This window comes from Symphodus melops, assembly GCF_947650265.1.
Source record: "Symphodus melops genome assembly, chromosome: 7".
Taxonomy (NCBI): Eukaryota; Metazoa; Chordata; class Actinopteri; order Labriformes; family Labridae; genus Symphodus; species Symphodus melops.
The window spans coordinates 18862428-18880133 of NC_136697.1; the positions used below are offsets into that span (position 1 = coordinate 18862428).

General features: G+C 38.5%; 1 protein-coding gene across 2 annotated transcripts; it reads right to left on the reverse strand.

Moving 5' to 3' along the window:
• Window positions 1-565: 565 nt before the first annotated feature.
• Window positions 566-16680, reverse strand: ccdc178 (coiled-coil domain containing 178). 2 transcript variants are annotated; one of them, XR_013779643.1, is made up of 21 exons: window positions 16587-16680; window positions 16306-16391; window positions 14281-14417; window positions 14142-14200; window positions 13979-14046; window positions 13187-13390; window positions 12828-13048; window positions 11961-12103; window positions 11388-11541; window positions 11188-11283; window positions 10830-10966; window positions 10508-10691; window positions 10318-10380; window positions 9835-9963; window positions 9623-9736; window positions 9292-9437; window positions 8890-9049; window positions 6176-6325; window positions 3542-3676; window positions 1380-2492; window positions 1145-1240 (listed from the first exon to the last, which is right to left on the reverse strand). XR_013779643.1 is itself a non-coding variant. In XM_079349382.1 (20 exons), the coding sequence occupies exons 2-20, from the start codon at window positions 16361-16363 to the stop codon at window positions 1112-1114; spliced, it is 2487 nt and encodes an 828-aa protein (XP_079205508.1). In that variant the 5' UTR covers window positions 16364-16391; window positions 16587-16680; the 3' UTR covers window positions 566-1111. The 2 variants fall into 2 exon arrangements, 1 of the variants encoding a protein (XP_079205508.1); XM_079349382.1 differs by lacking the exon at window positions 1380-2492 and having other exon boundaries at window positions 566-1240.
• Between the last annotated feature and the right edge of the window lie 1026 nt (window positions 16681-17706).

Genomic DNA, 17706 nt, shown 5'->3' on the forward strand with positions numbered 1-17706 from the left:
GCGTTTACACTGCCCCCTTCTGTCTCCATGTGTAGGTGATGCATCTGGTGTATTGACAAACAATACTACACAGAAGGATGGAGACAAACTTGTATTTCTAAGGAGCCGCCTCAAAGCATCCATCTGAAATGATGAGAATTGCAATACACAAAAAAATCAAAACTATTTGCACATTAAAAATTACTTGTCTGTGTTTTGATGTATATTAAAATATGAAACAAGTCAGATTAAAGCAATATTTGTGTATTTTTTAGACAGAAATCTTTTGAGTTCACTTTGAAAGTCTATGTGGAACAGGCATTAGTGTGTACCATTAGTATGACATTGTTGAAACATGATGAAACAAAAATCAATTTTCTACAAGTACTAAATGTGATTCAGTTAAGATTCCAAATTGAAAACAGTTTCCCCAGGGTTCTTTAGAAAGCCAGTGGATAGTGCACACACAACATCCTTTTGTGCACACTATTTACCCCTGGATTGCTTCAGGCTAATGTCTCAATAATTTTCACTCCTTTCTCAGGTCCTTCCCACAAAGGACTTAACTAATGATCCATGGACAAAATGAAGCATTTAAATTTATTCATTAATCATTCATCTCCAGCTCATTGAAAATGCTAAACTTCCACAAAATTAAGATTGAATATTGAAAAGTGATTGAGGGAGACAGCTTTCACGGAGTGAGGCGGGTGAAAGGAGTGCGGAGGGAAGAGGGGGTAACAAAAACAGGGTCTTTCATGACACAGTGGTCTTCACATGGGCATGGTCAAGGTGGCCAAGGTGTACTAAGTGCTAGTTAAGGTCACAGGGTTTCACTAGTTGTAATTAGATCTTGGAATCTGGAGAAGCGTAGAATTTCTGTCAACACTGCCTGTAATTATTCTCTTTTCCAATTAATGGTGACATAGATTAATTATCTGATGAGGCAAAGCCAATTGCAATCATTCACCCAGCTAAAATTAGATCAGTCCTGACAGCAGCATGAAAGTCACCTGTTTCATTGTTATGGATTTGCTGCAAGTAAAGGGGGGAATAGTGAAGCGTGCTAGGGTAAGTAAGTTGTCTGGTACAGGTGAATGTCCAATTACTCTGCTGTTTGAACTGAAGGCATCTACTCATTCAATCCAGCGGCATCTGGACGGGCTTGTTTGTTCACCCCGGCTTCGTCAGTGGTAGTAGAGTCATCCGTCAAGGTTTGCAGGAATGCACAGATGAGATGAATATCTTCCGACAACCCATCCTGTTTGAAAAAAAAAAAAAAGGGAACAAATAATAACAGCTAATTAAGAAAATGCTGCTTTTGCAAAAATGCAGTTGTACAAACTTGTACATCCTACAAACAGCTGGTGGGGGATCTGAAAGTGTGAGAGTAAAGTTACCATCTTGTTCTTATTTTTGTGAAGAAGGAGAACAAGAGGCTCCTGGTGAACCGCGTCCAGGTTCAGTGCTCTTCTGTTTTAAAAACCTCAGCATCCAGTTTTTCTATTAAACTGCCTGGCACTGTCAACCAGCTTGGGAATCTGAACCGGCCTAGTCATGCAGAAATTCTCTGACTAACAATTATATCAGCAACAGGATCTTGGATTACTTTCCCCTGGGACTGGGGCAGTGGGCGTCTGCTCCAATCATTACTGGCCATTCAACAAGGCTCTGCACTGCTCTCCGCTGTTAGCCATTGTCAATTATGCCATCCCTAGTGTAAACTGCAGAACACAAAGCTGAACTGCCAGTTCTGGCAGGAGTGTAACAGGATGACAGCCCGCCGCCCCCCACTCCCACCGCCACCCACTCCTATCCACCCACTCAACCACCCTAGGGTTCCCCGGTCTTCCTCCCCCTCGAGCTACTTTTGAGAAAGATGCCTTTTTACTTCTGAATCAAGCACGCCATAGCCGTGAAAGCGCTAACCTGACCTCTCTTATGTTCTGCTTGTGAGGTTAAGTGGACATGATGGATTACTATAGGCCTCATCTGGATTCAGCCTGGTAAAACTCCAGTCACAACTGGTATCAGTTATCTGTTGTGATATCATCCAAAGCTTTAACAGTTAATCTGTTAATCATGTGATGCGTCTTATTGTTATCTGTGTGTTAACTGCTTTATTCATGAAATACCACCCACACTATCACTATCTACATACTGTTATTACGTTTTTGTGGATAATGACGATGCATACATCTAGGTCATTTTTTCTTCTTTTTTTTTTAAAATAAAGGTTTTTTCATCATGTACTTTTTTTAAGGAGAGACCCTGAGCTGGACTGTTCACGAGGAGCCTGTTTAAAGTGAGTGCTGCTTGCTCTGATGGACCCTGTGCTGAGCTGTGACGGGTGACGGTGTGGTGCGCTTGAATACACCAGCTCTTTTGTCCTTCACACTCTGCGGCTCTCTGATAGCTCCTCCCCCTGTGCCCTACTCCTCCCTGCCTTGAGCTGTGATCTGCTGGGGCCTTTTCAGGATGGGCCAGCGAGACATGGCTGCTCCCTGTAATGTCTGAAGCAGACCCATCAAAAAAAAAAAAAAACATGTCAGCAGTCAGAGGAGGAGGAGGAACTGAGAGGGAAACCACTTAATAGTATAGTATCTTTACTCAGTTCTCCTGTGGAAAAGATCTAATCTGAGCATATTTTACTTCAACAGACCTGTGATTAGAATTAATTACCTTTTGGAATAAAAACAATTAACCAACAAAAACAAAATAGGTTGTATACAGAAGCACAGACTGCGACTGACAAATATTGATAGAGCATGAAAAAAAATAAGTAAAAAATATTGAGAAAGTGGTTCACAGCGTGGTTGCATGCCACCTGGCTCTGCACTAATGCTGGACAGGATATTTCATAAAGATTCATCACTGTCTCTCTGTCCGCTTTGACCTCATCTCACATCACAGCACAGATTAGACACCGATTATCCTCTAAATGAAGATCCTTACTTCTCAACCTTGCAGAACATGCTGCTACTCTTCTGCAAGACAGACAGCGGGTTCCTGTGCTCGACAGGCAAAGCCTGTAACAGGGATACCTTCCAACCTCGCTCTGAAACAGCTTTAAAAGTCCCATCTGGCCCTGCTAAACAGGTTCACATCTTTAATGCAATGTAAGCAAGCACGGTGTGTTGTGTATAGAGTGTAAAGAGTTATCTAGAGAGGCAGAGCTAGCCTCAGACATGGAGTCATTGCATTGGCGCTGTAGCAGACATATCATCCATCACGCGAGTCTGTGATCTGACGAGTGAATGTATAGACTGTAATGTAAGAGTGGTGTCTTTAACTTCGCCATAGCAGTGAGGCACAAAGCCTTGGTGGGTGTTTGCCTGGCTGCCCTTGCTTGGCAAAGAAGACACAAGGCAACCGACAAGCCGGGTGAGGCTCAAACAATGCCAAGCATAACATGGAGTTACTGTAGTATGGAAAAGAATACGCTTTCATCCGGTAGCACACCTAGACTGGGATAAAAGTTGAATAAAGCGATTTTACCATTTAAACGAATGGGGAGAGTTGTGAAGTTTCCCGGCTGTTTTACATTTATTTGTACAAATACCTGGGCTGTTTTTATTTTCTGGTCGGTCTCTTGAGAAAGAGCCTGGCACCGGTCCAGTTCAGCCTGGCTGTAGAGGCTGCGTTGTTTGAAGTATTTCACCAAAGCTTTGTGCATCCTCTTCTGCAACAAAGAGAGCTAGAGGGAGAGAAGGCAGAGAAAAGGAATTGGTAAGGCAGGAGAGGAAATTAATGGCAGTGTTCAAGAAGAATGATGGAGGGGAATAGAGAAAGCAGTCAATAGCCCATTCTGCAGTACACGGGCCTGACAGGAATTTCACAGTCTCTTGGTTTCTCTGCCCACTCGTGTGCACTCATCAGAATCCAGTCACATCTGGCTGCCAGGATGGGGGGTTAATTTTCTCTAAATGCTTCAGCAGTTTTGTTCTAGCCGAGGCAAACTCTGTGACTGCAAAGCTGATGAGTAAAATATTTCTACTTCACCCAGTTTAACTTTATACCAATCCCCTCAAGACATATTTTACACATACACACAGAGTCATGAACCCCCCACTGAAACCAGAAATTATTCCTAGTCTCTTGGAAAGACATGCTGCTTGCTTTATTATTTGAACACAGTTTCAAGCAAAGAGGTTTAAATTCTGATAGATGCCATTGCTTTTCTTCCCTCCTCCATCTCTCGACTCTTCCTACAAAGCTTATCATTGCTTGGCAATGTGTTCCCCAGTGCATTGAAAACCAAAGCGAATTAGCTCAGTCATCAGCTCCTGAAGGAAAGACAATAACAAGAATGCTCTTTATGGTGTACCCTGTTAAAACTAAGAGCTGCAAGCCTCCACATAAACAAGGCGATGCTTTCATGTACAGTAGAATATGGAGGGTTTTTACAAGAGACAAGTGCAATCAGATGCTGATTAATTTATTTTTTTCATTTTCAGGGGGGAGATGTTCATATTTGAATATATTTATACTTGTTGAATTGTAATGTTGTAATATCCGGTGCAAAAAGCATTACAGTATTTCTATTTAAAAATAAATAAATAAATACATTGTCTATTCTCTGAATAATTACTGACCTATCTGAATATCTATGGACATGTTATTATTTATTTGGAGGGGAAATATTTTATTGATTCAAAGGGCAGCGTTTGTTGCTCAATGTTATTCGATGTTTCCGTTTTCCACGTTTATGATTCGATTTGTACGTCTTTGAAAAAGCAGGATGCAAGTGAATGCGTTTGTGATAGAATGCATCTTTTTGGACTTAATTTCCACTTTTATATTTAAGGCATTTGTATAGGGGTTGTTGTGAAAGCATAATAAGGGTTCAATTAAACCTGTCACTTAAACTATATAGCATGAACGCCTGCTGTCAGGATTACATTTCTATATAAGGATACTTAAAAGATGGTTCTCATTGTGTCCCTCAGTGGAATCTAATTAAATAAATTATAGGCTTTGTACACACAAATGACTGGTGTGAGGCATCTCATACACATGCACTCATGTTGTGATCTCTCAAATGATCCTGACAATGTTCATAGTCTTGTATGAGCAGTCACATTGTGACACATTAATACTAACTGCAGTAGGACAGAAAATGCAATACATGCTAAAGATAACAGATTTGAAACATGAAAGAAGAGGGATTCAACGTTCCTGTTTAAATCAGATTAAATATAAAAAGGCCTACATCTACATTTCAGGAACATCTTTGATGATCCTAAGCTTGTAAAGAAAAGACAAAAAAAACTAAATTCAGGCATGAGACACTAGCCGAGAGGCTGCTGTTGTAAGAGTGTGGAGTTGAAACAAACAAAAATGGTGAAAGCTGAATCCAGAGTAAAAGAAAATCAGGCTTTGATCATGAGCGTGGAAAATCCTGTCCACAGGATTTTATTTTTGCATGCATTTTTCACTTGATAACATTCATGCAGTTAGATGAGGAATTGCTCAAGTAAAGGTATTAGTCATTTTTTGGAACAAATAATATGTTTTTTTCTTTTCTTGCAGGAGCAGTGTGGTTTCTTCCTGGTGCTATGCCTGTCATGTTTAATTCTATTCCAGTTAAATAGTGTCAAAAACTATAGAGATTAAACATTAAAATGCTGCTGCGTTGTCTCCCTCAACTAATCGAGAACTCTGCTGATATTTTAGAACTGGATGCACACGCGTTGTCTGATTCTAACCTGTGTTTTCTGCTGATCCCTAACAAATGGTGTGTGAGCCATCTTGAGCAGAGGAATATTTGTAACACTGTCGCTAATAAAACGATTCACCTCTGACCATCTTTTGAAAAAAGAAAAAAGAAAAAACATCATCAAGATGGTATAGTATTTACATGTACCTCCCTCTTGACTCCCCTCGGTGGCAAAATCACATAGCTATCATTACATGATGTCACATCCATCATCCTCCTCCACTCAAGTTATCTCATCATTATTGGATTGCTGCAGTAACCTCCTCACTGCTTGCAAAACTAAAACCTTATTTAAAAGACTGAACACATGAGGAGGAGCTTTCTAGTGCATCTGGTGATAGAACATGAGGAAACACAACATAAGATAGCAGAGCACATAATCTTCTATATGTCGTAAAACTATCACAAAAGGGAGAGCGTGATGGTAGTCATATCATAAATATAGTAATATATGAGAAAAAGTTCAAAGAACTGTACCTGTATTAAATACTGAAGCGATTTATGTGCATGGTTTTTCTCGCTGAGAGCGAACACGGCTTCCTGTTTGGCCTCCATGAGGATCTTCTTCAGACTTTCATACTCGCTTGCCAGCTGTTTGTTCTCCTTCAGTGCATTTATTAGGGCTTCCTTTACATACAGAAGAGCAAAGAGGTTTCATAAAGGAAAATACTGTGTTTACAGTCACTGTTAAAAAAACAAAAACATCAAGGCAACATGAGCAAAAGGTCAGATATGATGAAGGTAGATCATCCCACTGGTGATGCACTGATGCAGCTTTTTCCTCACAGTCTTGATTCTAATATGTCTTTCAGGAACACCTGACCAATCAATCATATCAGTTTTCCTTTTTTTTCTCAAAATCATTTTTCTGTAACTCTTACCAAGTCAGTCAAATCGATATCATGAGGCCAGTGATTAGACAAAGCTGGTCATCTTATGCGACTTACTTAATGTAATTGACAAAGGTAACAAACAGTATTTAATGGAGATCAATCACTTCATGGCCGATTCCCCATTGGATTAATAGAGTTAGCATTGGCCCTGACACCAATCTGGTGTATGTGATCAGTGTATGCCTTGCTGTCACAGATACACAGAGCAAGTTAAAAGGATTTTAATCTCCCCATCATAAATGTGAACTTTACAATGAGAGCCATCAGTGTGAGTTTGACGGCTAATTTACCAATGTTTGCAGGTCAAAGCCTCGCTGACCAAAGGAAGAAGAGCTAAGGCAGCATTAAGTACAGTACAGATGTAAAATACACACTGTATGATCACAGAGATCAATGTTTTCACCACTCACAGTCAGTCATGTAGAGATACCCACCTAAAGATGTTCATAGTGCACAGTCGATACACAGAGCTGTACATACTTAAAAACAGCACATGGGCCAGTGAGAGGACACTCTATGTTTCACTACTCTACACTGTGTACACAACATTATGCCCTTTCTGTACTTGTACTGTAAATGAACACGATATAAATAGTAAGCATACAACACTGGACACTTTTCTGGGGAATCAGGCAAATAAATCAAATTGAAAGTGTCTCTCTGCATGTCCTTTTTTTTTATGTGAACAGTGTTTCCTGAGTGCTGGATATGTGGCTGGTGAATATCTCAACTCTACCTGCAGACATAATGAAGTGTGTCTCTGCAGTAAAACAGAACAGCACTAAAGTGATGAGTTTAACCCAGCAGAAAGAGGGGCTGTAAACATGACAAATGCCTGCTATTGATTTCAGGTTTAATTACTCCATGCAGCACTGACAAAGCCCATCTGATGCTGTTGTGAAGTGTAAATGGAACAAATTACACTTCATTGCCCATAAGAAACTGATAGCGTCGGCAGTTTGCATTGTTTACTTTGTGCTCACCATACGACAGGCACTGATCAAATACATTAAAAAAACAAGAGCATGTATGAAAGATGAAATTCTTTTAGGGTGTGAATAGAGAACACCTCAGGTGAAACATGTCAACCTTTTTCAACTTGATACATCCTGTGTTCATGTATTTGAGAACAAGTGTAGGTTGTTCTTCATACAGCACATACACATGCACGTTATGACCAGGTTTCTAATTATATGGACCAATAGAAGTCCCTAATATAAAAGAGGAGCTGCAGCTCACAGGAGCTCATGAAAGCATAGTATTAGGTCGGCATTTTTTAGAAGAAATCTCTTCTTTAAGAATATTTGGATGTTTCTAACAATGTGCTTCATGCACTGTGATCTCTGAATGCACACTGTGCTTATTATGTTATGCTAATGCAGACATTATGCGTGCTTTATATTGGTCGCAACAATTAAAGTGACCAATTTCCTCACAACTTCATTCTCTGTGATCTTTTTATTTGGTGAGAAGTATTGTTGTTATATCATCTTATTCCGTCGAGTGAAAAGACTAAACCCTTCTTTGCATGAATAACTTTTATCTGGCTAATGGGAGTTGTGTCTATGAGGAAGACTTCTAATTCTTAAATTGTCTCACGCCAACAACTTCTTTAAAGTTGCTGCACTTGGATGCATGGCGGCTTAAGCTCCATTGCCTTTTCTTGTTTTGAACTAATGCATTCTTGATCACCGTTTAATGAAACTATATACCACATGGCGATTTCACATTAGATAAGCCATGTGAAACCCCCATCAGCAAAGAGGCTCTGGCTGGGGCTGATAATCCTGCAGATGAAAACCTTACAATAAATAGGGGTTTCTCTTACAAAAAAGAGGGTTCAAATAGATGCCGTTTTGTGCACAGTGTGCTCATGTTCTGACATTGTTATGGAAAAAGACAGACATGTAATGCTTATTTGATGTTCTAAACTGTGTGCTTACAGTCTAATTGCTATGTAAAATGTTGGCCTACAGGTAACAGAATGCGCACTGCATCTCACCATGACACGCATCATCAAACTCGTCCAGACAAAAAGACTACACCAACAGTGAGTTGTCATTTGTGGGAAAAACACTTAAACAAGATTGACCATGGCTTGTAATTTTAATTGCACGCAGCTCTTTTCTCTGCATCTTAAGGGAAGTATTGTGACAAGCAATGTGCTGACACTAATCCACAAACATATAAACAATGAGATGTTTTGTTTTTTTTTGTTTTTTTTCCCACCGCCTGTCTGAAAGTATGTGGAACAGCAGAAGTCATGTATTTGAGTTGTACTGAATAACAGTTTGTTACCTTGGAATCTTCCCTTTTTTGTTTCCTTGCTGTAACGTGAGCCGAGTGTGTCTCTATGGATCGCTGTGTTCGTTGTTGGCAGTTATTAATATCAGACTGTAAAGTGCTCATTATGAGAGCAGCTGATTTGTTTTTGAAGTCCACCACATCAAAAACACTTCTGCAGGGAGGAATCAAACATAGAGGCAATATATTTTCATTTTTGAAGTAAAAAAAATGTGAACAATGCATGAAATTCATATTCAAACTAAGACATACATGTAAGTCATACTGAAAACATTAGATCAAAGAAATAGCTTTGATTATTAATTGCAGGTAAAGGTTACTTATTCTGCGATAATGATACCCCATTTCTTTTCATGAGCTATAATATCGGGTGCTTCTTATCTAAAACTAACTTACTGAAGTTCTGCTATGGCTTCTGGCATGCCTTCAACTTTTTTTTCCATCTTATCTGAAGCATCTTGGTATTCTTTGCACTTCTTTGTAAGGTCACTGATCCTGTTCACGGTATTGTCATATCTCTTTATAGTAACAGTTTGTAAATCCTGTGGAGAAAAAAAATTGTGTTGAAAAGAAATTCAATGAAACAAAACAATTGTCGTTCAATGCGCTTTAAACAATGGATGTTTTTGTTCTGTAGTTGTGCCTTGCTCTAACACAAACCTGACTTCATGACTGTCCTCTGACACACAGAGTCACTTCATTCAACCTTTCAGTTTTCTCTTCTTACCTGAGCAGATTTCAGTTGGTCACATTTGAGTTTCTTTTCCTTGTCCAGGCTGAGTAGTATTTTCTTGTGTTCACACTCCATCCTTTCAAACGTTTCCGTCAATTGCTTGATTTTCTACACACAGAAAAGATGAGTCAAAATTGTCATTGAATTCAACCATCTAATTTTTTTTTTAAACAATCTGTCACATCTTTAAGGAATGTTACTGGTACCTTAATCTTTGCTTCCAGAGTATTTGTTGCTGAGGAAGCCTCATCCAAATCTTTCTGAAGTGTTTTGTTTGTTATAGCTGATCTCCTTTGTTGTCGATTCAAATCTTCATTTAAATTTGAACACTGACTCTGATGTAAAAGTAAATAAAGAGAGAAATATGTTGTTTCATTATAACACGTTTAGGGGTAAAAAAAAAAAAAAAGGAGGTAATATAACTGGAGTGGGAACGTTAACATTGTTAAATTGAATACAGCCATGCAGTAAGAATACCTTACGAAAACAATGAATGTTCAATTACTTGTCTTGTGATTATTCTTAGTTATTCATCTCTTAATAAATTTAAACATGGAGATACCCTTATACAATGAAAACCTCCTAAAAAAGAAAGAAAAACAAATGTTGTCGCTCTAATTGTTCTGCCATTCAAACAGAGTGAAATGAAGTCAGTCATAGTGAAACACAGACACGTCTCATGTGTTTACCTTCAGTAGCTCCAGGGAAGTCATCTGACCTGTCAGATCTTTCCTCAGGTTTTCTATCTCTTTCTGCAGAGCATAAAACGAGAACTCAAAAAAAACAAAACACTGAAGGGAGCATCAGGCATCTCACATTTTCCTTACAAACTGTGACCCGTGCCGTGTCCACACAACGTGCACATATGTTGTCATTTACCCGGGCCCGCTGTTCTTCCATGAAGGTGAGCCGCTCCTGCTCTTCCAGTTTAGTCTGGGTGACACTGTGCTGGGCGACAACTTGGGTCACTTCCTCCTTGGCCTTTTCCCACTGCTCGTCATTGTCAATGATTTTCTGGAGCATCTGCTTCCTCTCCTCACGCATCTGCCTCACAGCCTTCTCACTTTAAAAAAAAAAACAACACACACACACAGAGATGTGATATTCAACCCACATAAGACGACTACTACTGTATACAGTCATTTAAATATGGGATAATGGGACTAATTATGTTTCATTAAAATTCACTCGGACATGATACCTCTCAGCAAGTTTCCTCTTGTAGTCCTCTACATCCTGTTCAAGCGCCATGTTTTCTTTACGAAGAGCTGTGAAGGCGTTACGTTTGGAAAGGAGCTGCTCTTCTGTGCAGGAAACCTCTGCTTCCCCACTGAGTCTCTGTGGATAACGTAACATATAGTGTGTGCGACTGTGTGAATGCACACGCAAAACACCTTACAGTGCCATGAATTCAAACATTATTAACATGCATAGCTTCAGTGAAAGTCCAATCATAGTCTAGCAGTTATGTGCAATGCACTACTCAATGAACTAAAGAGACACACTTCAGCAGCAGTAGCATTATAAAGTGCTTTTAACACTTTTGGGACAAGACAAACCGTTTTCTCAATGTGCTCTTGAAGTGACATTATTTTTTCTTTTAATTTCATATTGCTTTGCATTTCTTCTTCAATTCGATTTTTTAATTCCACAATCTGTGAAAAAAGAAAAGTAAAACATGAATATGACCCCCTTTTAGTACCGTTAAAAAGATGCACACATTTCAAATCTTTAAATTACACATTGAAAATATAATAACCTTGTCTTTCTCAGTTTTCTGGAACTCAATCATTTCAGGAATACGTTGTTTTATGGCAGCACTCTTTCTATCAGTCAGATCAACCTTCCTTTCAGCATCCACTATTTCAGCACAAAGTTCCATCTCGAGCCCTTTCAGCGAGTTTAAATCTTCCCTGGAGAGAAAACAACATTACCTGTGAAAATTAAACTGAAATTATACATTTAAATAAGCTGAATTATTCACTTTTATGGCATACAGCACCTTGTATTCAAATTCTACTGTGATTATAGCAAGTTTTAATTTAATGTAGTCATTGTGAAGCACTGTCAAGCTTGACCTGGTGTTTGTGTTGCCAGCGTCAAATAAAAATGATATGCAAATATTAACATTGTGAAAAGTGCTTTGTTTTCATATATCGGGACATTTGTTTTAAAACCACAATAAAGATTTGTTTGTAATGAACGCTAACAAAAGATTAGAAGCCAAAGAAGTGAAGGACAGAAGTCACAACAGTTCAGGTCAAACAAAGTGAGACTAAACATCCCCCTCTGTGCTGAACCTGTATATTTTTGTCGAAGGAAAAATATTCACAATCTCTTAGCAAGCTCATTCCTCTTCGACAGCAGTGAAGATTCCAGTGTTTTCTTTTCCTTATTGGCTTGCAGCTCCGTCTTTTTAAACTCATTCCTCACCAGCGAGAGATCACTCTTGGTTTTTGAGCGAACTTCATCCGCCTAATAAAAGAAGGAGGTGAAAGGATTTCCACTGATGTATAAAAGTATTGATATTTACAAAGTTATACTCAGTCAAAGGAGGTGTTCTGAATCCTATACCAACAGGAAGCCACTTTCACATTAATGGTTTCTTATTTACTGTAGCTTCAGTTAGCAAGCGTAAAGCTGCACAGAATTGGAATCAAAGGTGACACACACATCACTCTGACTGTAACAGCACCATTTGATTTATTTTTTTAAATGACATACAACTCAAAGTGCAGTTGAGGTTGTATTGGGTCATTAGATTTGGATGCATCTTGACTTGAACAGAAGAAATTAACTAGGAGAAAAGCTAAATGAAAAGTCAGTGAATTAAACAAAGTTATTAGGATTCATCCTCTGGGGACTGTGAAAGTCTGGACCAAATTTCACGGCAATTCAGTCAATTGTTAAAATGATTTTACTGTGGACCAAAGTGTTGGATGAACACTGGACCAATAGACCGACAAACATTGCAATCCCTGGTGCCGTGCTACTTGTGGATTAAAAACAGAGGTAGAATAGAGCAAGTGTGTAGGAGAGAAAGAACGAATGTGCTCAATTCATCACGGTAACTTTCAAGAGTACAAACTGTAGAGGAATGTGGTTTAGGGCTTATCTGTACGGGACTACGGAGGCAAACCTAAGACATTAACCATCAATACAGTCTTTAAAAAAGGGAAAACATCTGACTCAAGCTTACCTCAGCTTGTGCAGTGTTGATTTGATGAATGAGGCCTCTCTGAACTTCCATGTTTTCTTGCACGATGGGAAGTTGTTTTTCAGCAAAACTAATGTCCTCCTGTAAGCGCTGGTTCAATACCTCAGTGTAAGACAGTTTCTCCTCGGCTTGAAAAAGTTTCTCCCTTTCCATTTTCAGCTGCCACTTAAGTTCAGTGATGTCTCTTATGCAAGCTTCATGCTCTAGAAAAGATTTAAAGGAAGAAGTAATTCATTCATTCCAAAGGGTTTTTTTGGACATCAAGAGTCTTACAAAACTTCTGAAGATTCAAATATGTGTTTGAGGAGAGGAGAAGATGGATCTCCTTTTTGAACACTGACCTTTCTGCACGACAAAAGAGTGCTCTTTCTGCTTCCACAGGGAGATGCTGTCCACTTTGTTCTCCAGAAAGAGTTTTCTCCTCTTCTCTTTGTCAAGAGCTTCCTCTGCATACTGCCTATCAGCTTCCAGTCGCTCAATCAGATACACAACCTCTCTCAGGACATCATTTATTTTCTTCAATTGTGGCGATAATGGACAACTTTCTAGAAAATGACAAACTTCACAGGTAACTTACTGGATCATCCCTTTAACCTACATGAAACAACACATAAACAATCAAAGACATCTTTTTGCAAAGCTAATTTTGCACACTTCGACCACCTATAAAATGTAAATGCATTGAAACATGGTCCACGTCAGTGGATCTCAACTTGTCCGCACCTCCAACTGCTTGAAAGACGCGACTCAAATTTTATGATATTCTTCGACCAATCACATTTGAGCTCAGTCAAACATGTCACTGAAGAAAGAAACTGAACAAAAGAAAGACATTTAAAAAGCTCCTCACAGACTTTTGGATGCTATTTTTTTTTTTCAGGCCCGTATTTGGGACTCACTGATAAATGATTCCACGACCCACAACTGGGCCGTGACCCACCAGTTGAGAACCCCTGTTCAATGGTTGGAATTGTGGAAGAAAAAATCTAAAAATCATCTCTGGAAAGTGAAATGTGGAACTCCATTATAGTCCCACTAATGGGACACTGCTTTGCAACTGCATGACAAAGGTTAAAAGACATTTTTTTTTTAGAAATGAGTATGTTTTTTTTGTATCAACAAAATGTGTTCACCTCTTGCACTGATTGCGAAGCCTTCAACAAACAACTCTGTAGACATCGCTGATGCGGTATCTGAATCTCTGGATTGAAATTTATAGAGAAAAAGGAAAACACATTTCAGTTGTTTTACTACAATTACATTTTACTGAACAATGTGAAAAGAAAAACACCTCACCTCAAAGTTTTGCTGTATTGGTGCTTGCCCTTATGGATCTGTGGTTGATATTTTCCAGACTAATTTTGGGCAAACATAATCATGAATAAATATTTCACTCCTAGTTGAGACCTGCGATACAATGTGTCAAAGATTTTACCTGCTGACACCAATTTTCCACCGTCATCTTCAGCTCCTGGATATGGTAAAGGACACTGTTGACATACGGGGAGGGACTGTTGAGCAAAGCACAAGTGCGATGTCTGCCAGAGCACACGGCTTGAAGATCTGCTTGGTCTTGGGGAACACACAAAATTGAGAGCTATGTGATGAAACTTTCAGAAGGCAAATGAAAGCCAATTCCTACTTCAATTTCCTTTACATAATGGCACTAAATCCCTGAAAGGTTTCAGTAATTACAAACTGATGAATTCCCCCTCACTGGAAAAACTCAGAAAACAACAAACTTTAGTTTGAACAGTATAGTTTCAAAGATTATGACAAAAAAAAAATCTGTTTGGCTGTGAGAGATGTTTTTTTTTTTAGATTCTGCCTGTAGAGTGAAATATACTGAAACCTTCAGTGAAAGAGCAATGGCAACTCGCATGAACATCCCCATCAAAAAAAACAAAAAACACCAAGGGGCGGAATTCTTGGTGGTGAAAGGATGCCATCTGGCTGACAAAAGGTAAAAAAACAGCAGTGGTGCAGATAAACATCATTTACATCAACATAGCTTACATATATTGTATATTTCAATGTACGTTATTGCACAAAGCCCTTCTTAATCACAAGTAAATTTAACCTGGGTGAATTTAACAGGCTAATATATTGAAGATGAAATTAATCTTGGTAGCAAAACCTTGTCTGTCTCTCATTTATCATTCATACACAGAATGTGACTTCTACTACAATTCAGTGTCTATAAACTTGAATTCATTTATTGTTTTAGAAAAATTCAAAATAATGTAGTCCTTGAGCCCTATTTTGTGATTGATGCACAATTTGTAAGAACTGGTATCACATGTTCAGTCATGCCTGTGGTCAGACACTTTTCCTCCGGTCGTGTTCACATGAGTTGTTCCCTCTGTCATCTTTTTAAAAAGACGGCCTCTTATATTTTGGCATAATTGATAGACCCCTGTGGAGAAAGAGGCACTCAAATCAGTAAGAAGATCTAGGTTGCACTCTACCTCAGACTATGAAACCTTTACCACATGTGATAACGACTCCTACTGTGATGTCTGATAAATCAAAAGAACGGCTTAATCCTGAGCTGACTCAGACCAAAAGAACCATCCAGGAAAAAACTGCAGGGAGACCCGAAATATAAGCCATCTGTTGCTGAGCAGTTTAGATGAATAATACACAGTGAAAAAAACCAAGTGGGGTAGGAAGGTGGTAAGGTAATATGTCATCAGTGGGCTGAATAAGCTCTAAATCATAAAGGCGGGGTGTATTATTGCCACAGAGCAGGCCCATATGAAACTGAGAGCCAGTCATCTTCACTAGATATTCTTTCACTGATATTAAATAGTTAATGGATCAAACTGTTTTCACAAGTATTCCCTAGCTTCTTGTATTGTCTGGTGAGTAGTCCAGCTTAAGCGCTGACCTGACAACATGTAGGTATTTATCACATTTAGTCTTGATGACTACTAAAAATGGTCAAGATGAACAATGATTGCTAAACCGTCACTGACAATAGTCTGTTCAGCTTCTGAAAGATCTGTATTGTATTGAGTGTGAGTTTAATGTAAGTAAGTGAGTATTACCATCAGATCATGTGAAGGTTGGAGAAATTTACAGATTCTATAGTATATATTCGGGAAAAAGTGATCCCTTAAACACTGTTTGAAGATAAAACGCAGAGGAGTTATGGTGGGAGGGCACAACAGTAAAACCATGTTATGGAAAATATTTTAGTGACAATACAGTGTATCCTCATGATTCAGTCTGCAGATACAAACGTTATTTTACATTAAAACTCTACGATAGTCTTGAAGGTCCAGGAAGAGACCCGTTTTCCCTTTGAATGAAGTTTGTGTGTTAATTCATAAAATATAGCATAGAATTGTTAGACTTTCCCAACTTTCAAATTTCCCTGCCAAATCTACACAGTGCGCATTAAAAAAAAAAAATTTAAATGAAGAAGTAGGCCTAAATGGACTTGAAAACGCCTCACCTTGCTGGCTTGGTCTTTCCTCCCTTGATGGGAATCTGAGCGGCTCGACGTCGGGCATCACTGAAACATTTCTGTTAGGATAAGAACTACAAAAATAAAAGAAAAAAAACAGTGAAACGTTTCTATTAGGATAAAAAAAATAAAGAAAATAAAAGGGGAAAAAAACACCGAAACGTTTCTGTTAGGATAAGAATAAAAAGAAAAAAAACACTTCCTTAATCCCTACCGTCGATGGACAGCATAGTTTAAAAACTTTTTTCAAACAAGTTAGCCAAAGTTACCTATCTGATACCTTCACCCATATCCGGATGTTGCTCTCTCAGCTTACGTTAAGTTAACGGTTAATTAACTGAGCTGATGATATATTAATGAGCAGGTGGGGGCCGTTGTCATGACAGAAAGTGAAAGCCAAAAAAAATGGCTTGCTATCAACTTACTTTTGTTATTACAACAATGGCAGGCTATCTGTTGGTTATCTTGAAGTTTGTCGTTATTGTTCTTCTTGGACAACGCTGCAGTCGGTCTCTGAAAGCCGCCTTTCATAAAAGTTTTCTAGAAATGAGTAAACTGAAGTTGCTGCTGTCAATCTTCCGCTAAAGTTGCTAGGCAACAAGGGGCTGCGCTCAGAGACAGTGAGCTATGTTCAAGAGCAGCAATTAAGGATTGTGTTTTCGTTTAGCAACACTAAGTGGCGTTTGTTTCCCACTAGGCCCACTTTACGGGAAGTAAGAGACATTGTTTTTATTAAGGAATATATGAGAATACAAGTAGAGTAGTATAATACAATCAAAAATGGGGAGGCAAATCAAATGACTCATTGTTTTATGCAATTACAGCAGCCCTCTGTCGGATGTTTGTAAACAAGTAAGCCATTGTTATGACAAACATAGGCTACTACAACATCCTTTACTCAAACACAACCATGAGTTATTGTAAAACAACATGTATATAAATAAATAGCAAGGGATAACATGCAAGTAATGTGTTTTGGTTTTCTAGGCTAGCCTACATTGTTGTGTTTTTAAGACTCACATTTATAAATGGTTTAAATCATTTGACCCAAAAGCCAAAATGATGCATTTCCCTCTCTTAAGTGGTTGCAAAACTTTAGTTTTTGGTGATTTTATTTACAGTTAGGATAACAGCTAGTTTATAAATGTATCTTTTGCATTCAGTGTTTAGATGACAATGGACTATACAAACTAACAAAGTTGTTTTAGGAAATGCATTACAATAGGATATATAACATTGTATATATATATATATATATATATATATTTTTTTTAATATTGAAAGCCTTCAAATATACTGCAAAGAAGGGTTTAAAACTAATAGCAAATCTTTACTGAAAAACAAAAAGTAGGCGTAATAGGAAATTGAGTAGACCGATTCATTGGATTA

Excerpts from the sequence above, each read along its gene's own strand:
- ccdc178 (XM_079349382.1), bottom strand. The coding sequence starts at position 16,363 with ATGCCCGACGTCGAGCCGCTCAGATTCCCATCAAGGGAGGAAAGACCA. Across the intron at positions 14,418-16,305 it reads GGAAAGACCAAGCCAGCAAG|ACCAAGCAGATCTTCAAGCC; the intron begins GTGAGGCGTTTT and ends GTGTTCCCCAAG. Across the intron at positions 9,737-9,834 it reads CTCTGGAAGCAAAGATTAAG|AAAATCAAGCAATTGACGGA; the intron begins GTACCAGTAACA and ends TTCTGTGTGTAG.